The 5028-nt window shown below is 39.5% G+C and overlaps 1 protein-coding gene across 1 annotated transcript in view; it reads left to right on the top strand.

Annotated features, from left to right (window-relative positions):
• The first annotated feature begins 54 nt into the window (after positions 1-54).
• Positions 55-5028, top strand: part of LOC106519128 (transmembrane protein 163) — a 20300-nt gene continuing 15326 nt past the window's right edge. Inside the window, exons 1-2 of the mRNA XM_014010670.1 lie at positions 55-423; positions 1762-1881. Coding sequence (XP_013866124.1) covers positions 249-423; positions 1762-1881 — 295 coding nt within the window. The 5' untranslated portion in view covers positions 55-248. The remainder of the gene's footprint in view (positions 424-1761; positions 1882-5028) is intronic.

Here is a 5028-nt window from a genome sequence, read left to right as displayed (position 1 = left end):
TATATATATACATACTGATATAAAACTATGTCTTTACAAGTTCAAGGAAACCATCCAAAACTCCAATTTCACAGACGTCCTGCATGGAGTTTTATTTTGAAGGCCACATTCTGTGACTTCCGGTGTGTCTCCTCTCGCAGCGTGAAGACTTTCTCCATCCCCCCTACACTGTCTGCGGCTCTGCTCGAACCTTCGGCTCCTCTCGTCCAGGTGTGACATTCTTGGAGCGCCTCCGCGGGGCCGAGAAGATGACGGACTTCTCACCGCGAGACTCTGTCCCGGAGCCGGCCGTCGGCGCGGTGAACGAGCGGTGTGAGCCGGAGGAGTCGCCCCAGCAGCCGCAGGAGGAGAGCACGGGAAGTCMGGGAGAGGGCTTGAAGATGGACCAGGAGATGGAGATCACAGAGAGCATAGAGGACCGAGGTAAGTGATGCTCCTCATCAGGGTTCAGGTGTGTTCAACTGCTTCAGGTAAATAACTTYATTAGGAAAAGTAATTGTTTTAATAACAAAACACATTTATTACTTAAAGTACTCCACTGACATGGATTTCCTTTGTTAGCTTTTTAAACATGTCCTAAAAATAAAATAAAAATAAACAGAATTGTTCTTCAGACCTTTACAGTAGTAACCAGGTTTTAAAAACTAAAAAAACCAAACAACTGACCCTAAAAAGCACAAAATTGAGACAATAACGAGAAGGAAATTGGTGTGGTAGCCTAATTGAGTCATTCACAACACACTTGGTGTAACTCATCATGCAACATCTTACAGGATCATGTAATATTGCATATATAAGTATGTATTGCATATATAACTATGTATTGCATATATAAGTATGTATTGCATATATAAGTATGYATTGCATATATAAGTATGTATTGCATATATAAGTATGTGAGTATATGTAAGTATATTTCAGTATGTGACTAAGAATATTCTCTGTTTGAGTGCCCCGAGCTGCTCGTGAGATTCAGATGAAGTTTCGACACGATCTGCTTCCTTAGACAAATAGCTTTTACTAAWCTGCAGTTTATAATGTACGTGAATGTTTCTGTACAGAGACCTAAGATTGTTTTTGTTGTTTTTACATTGTCCAGTTCTCAGCACAAAGCACTTTGTCCTAATTCAAACCCAACTCAGTTCTCGATATCATTTATCATTTATCCCAGCAGCAGTTCAATWTCYTAATGAACRTCTGTGATTTTTSTGTGTTTGTGCATTAATGTTTTTGTTTTGTTGTTTTTATGTCTACTGGCYGTGCAACAAATTGCCCCTTGGGGGTAATAAAGATTCTTGAACTTGTAGAAGTGTCTGACTCTATCATGTAGACGGGTTGATCAATGCTTTGACATAGATGGATCTAGTGTTGCCTGGACATAGGTGGTCCAGCCTTACCTGGACAAGGGCGAGTTGAGCATTTTCTGGACATAGACAGGTTGAGCATTGCCTTGTAGGCGGGTCAAGAGTTACATTGATATAGGTGGGTCGAGCATTGCCTAGATGTAGAAGGGTCAAGTGTTGCCTGGGTGTAGGTAGGTCAAACGTTGCTTGGATGTAAATGGGTCAAACGTTGCATCTAGTTAAAGTTCAGTGTTGCCTGGATGTTGGTGGGTTGTGCATTGTATTGACTTAGACATGTTGAGTGCTACATGGATGTTGGTGGGTTGAGCGTTGCATTGACATAGACGAGTCAAGCATTGCCTGACCTAATCATGTTTTTAATACCATGAGTCTTTTTTGCCCTGCCACTTGTCTGTAGGTCTACTGGAGAGCAGTATGCGTCTCAAGCCTCACGAAGCCCAGAGCTACAGGAAGAAAGCCCTGTGGGTGTCCTGGGCRTCCATCGTGGTCACCATCGTCCTGGCCATCGCTGCTTTCAGTGAGTAAAGCTTAAAGGCTTTTGTTTTGGTGATCTCACAGGAAGTATTGTAACAGACTGAATCAGCAGACACAGGTCTGTTGGGTGGTTTATTTGATTGACAGTAGGGTTGGGCAAAATCGTATCTTGTGCAGTTAATCGTCAGAAAAACATTAATCGATTACTTTTTGGCATCAGTGTGTGAATGTGAGTGTGAATGGGTTAATTGTCTGGTGTAAAGCGCTTTGGGGTTTGGAGGGACTTGAAAAGCGCTCTATAAGTTCAGTACCGTTTACCATTTGACGATTAATACGATTAATCTCCGCTTCAAATATGACGAACATTAAAAAAAAAAATCTGTAATTTATTTATCTATCAACACAATTTAAAATTTGATGTATAGCCTAAGTCTGTAATTTTGACACAATTTGGAACAGATTTTTACGAAGAGCAAATCTTTCCCACTAAATTGGTCATGTGACCAGGACAAAAAGGTGTTCAAGSACTCCAAGGGATTAATCATCTAATTAATTGTTATCGGCTACATACCACATTTAATCGTGATAATTGTTTTGCCAATATTGCCCAACCCTAATTGACAGGTTTAAAACGTGTCCCACCCTGCTGATCTGCCTGAATAAACACCAGCTCTTAAAACTAAAGTCAACATGCTTKCACTTCAGGGTTTCACTGTTTGCGCTTGTTTAATTTTTGAAAACAACACAGAACATTTAGAACATTTACTCCCTTTATTGGTTCTCAATTTTCTTCTGTGGAGCATCMCCCCCCCCCCCCCACACACACACACACACACACTTTTGGAGAAAGAATTGTTTGTGGGATAATGCTTGGATGTACGTCTACAGCTTATTTACTTTTGGAGAAAATTGAATGCAACTATCGACCACAGAGAACAAAAACAGCTGTCTACTTTTAGCCCCCCTAGTGACATCACATATCCACCATCAGAAGAAAAACATTAACTAAGGCTTAATTAATATTCTTCTACTTTTAACTAGCAGCTACTTTAAGCTGTTAGCTAGTAAGTTGCTAATCTTTTCAATTTAGCTAGTTTTATCTTTTGCTACTTTTAGGTAGCTTTTCCTACATTTAACTTTTTGTTTTCTTTAGTTATTGTTTGGCWAATTTTAACCTTTTCCTTCTTTTATTCAGCATATGTCTACTTTTAGCTTTCAGTATTTTTCGTACCTTGAGTTAAGAAAGGGTTATTTAAAGCTCCAAGTTGTAAAAGTCTAGCTGAAAGCTAGAACAAGTAGCCAAAGCACTGAAATGTAAGTTTTTAAAGTAGTTTAGACACATTTATGCTTGGCCCAACAATCTCTTTTACTTTTCAAGCAGAATAAACTGTAAACTGTGCACAAATGCTTCCTTTCAGCTACTTTTAGCTGCAGAACTGAATACTATACACTGAACAAAATATTCATAACTAAGCTGCAGGAGCAGACATTAAAACAGGAGAGCTGTTTTCTCCTCTTCATGTTAGAGCCTTGGCTCTTCATATGAGAACATGTTTTCCACCCTTACTGACAGATTCCTGAGGGAACCAATTAGTCGTCACTGGGTTCAGCTCTGACAACCACAGAGCTGCTGCAGATTCATTTATAAAAATATATAAWACCTTCGGCTCCTAATGAAGGAGCCAGGAGGAACAAACACATGAGAGCCAGATTATTTCAATCAGAATATTAGACCGATCAGATTTGGTCTTTGCTCTGCTCAGATTAGCCATTAGCTTGTTAGTCTGGTCAGAATTGAAACYTCAAGCTGTGTTTACGTTTTCCTCTCATCCGCTATATTGTGACTTAGTCATATTGTCCGGTGTTTGGTTCTGAGCCATTYTTGGGTGTTTTTAGTTTTTGGGTCATTATCCTGTTGGAGGACTGAAACCAAGCTTTCTGACGCTGAACAGCACCAGAATGCTTTGATGGTCTTGAGCATCAGGAACCAGAACAAAGCCAAACCTCACCTGTGGTCATGAAGGTTTGTTTCATAACTCAAAGAACCAGAGAGAGGGAGGTCTGGGCGTCTCTCCTGACCCGACTACAGATGAGCTGCAGAAGATGGAGATGCTGTAATGTTTATTTATTTATTTGCTTTATATTGATTTAAATTCTGGGTACCAGTTCACTTAAAGAAAATTAGCCTTTGAGCTAACTTTAGTTTAGCTTAATTTAGTTTAGTTTAGTTTAGTTTAGTTTAGTTTAGTTTAGTTTAGTTTATGTGCTGATTATTGTTTGTGCTTTTTTATTGAAAAAAACTGTAAAGAGCAGAACAAAAACCTGAGTTGCACATTTTATTAGCTGAAGACACCAAATGTATGCTGCRTCTCTGCAGATTTTGGGCGTCTCTAAACAGGACCCCACCCTCTGATTCGTATGCAAGGCTGTTATCAGTTTCAGCAGCCGAGGAAGTGAAAGAGGGGTTGCAGAGGAAAGAAATGCTCAAGCTGTTTCTGCACGCAGGGCTGTAGGAGGTTTAAAGCCCCCCTTTGGTTTTCTATAAATAACCACACCAGGAGGATCCCTCCCCTCTATCTACACGGATCTCTCCRCTCTTTGTCTCCTCTTCCTTCTCTCCTGAATAATAACCAGACTGATCCGATTCAGCGAATCCTTTTGACCAATCCTCAGAGGAATGCACATCAAAGAAGTTTTATTGGCATTATTGTCTTTCACTTCATGAGGTGGAACAAAATTTAGTTCCTGGTTTTATCATCTATCTAGCCTGGTAAAATCCAGCCCCTTGTTCTGTGCTTTGYTTTGTWCAGAGGGTCTGGAACGTCAGCTATTGAGATGCAATTTCTTGCTGGAGGTGTGGACTCTGTTGAAGTTTAAAATGATTGGATCTGATTTACCCAATCTAATTACCCAAGGCAAGATTGAAGACAGAGATTTATCAAGCTTTTTCCATTAGGGCTCCTCTTTTATGGAATGCACTGCCACTGAACTTCTGACAAGCCTCTTCAATGTTGTCTTTTAAAACGCTTTAAAAACATATTATAGGTTGGCTTTAAATGTTGATTTTTGCCTGTTTTATACTTTTATTTGAGATATTTATTTTAGGTGTTTTAATTTTATTATGTGATGTAAAGCACTATGTAACTGTGTTTTGAAAGGTGATATACAATTCAATTCATTTTATTTATAT

Source organism: Austrofundulus limnaeus, unplaced genomic scaffold (assembly GCF_001266775.1).
Source record: "Austrofundulus limnaeus strain Quisiro unplaced genomic scaffold, Austrofundulus_limnaeus-1.0 Scaffold72, whole genome shotgun sequence".
In the NCBI taxonomy this organism is placed as follows: Eukaryota; Metazoa; Chordata; class Actinopteri; order Cyprinodontiformes; family Rivulidae; genus Austrofundulus; species Austrofundulus limnaeus.
The sequence above is the reverse complement of the archived record's forward strand: the minus strand, read 5'-3'. Positions and strand labels throughout refer to the sequence as shown.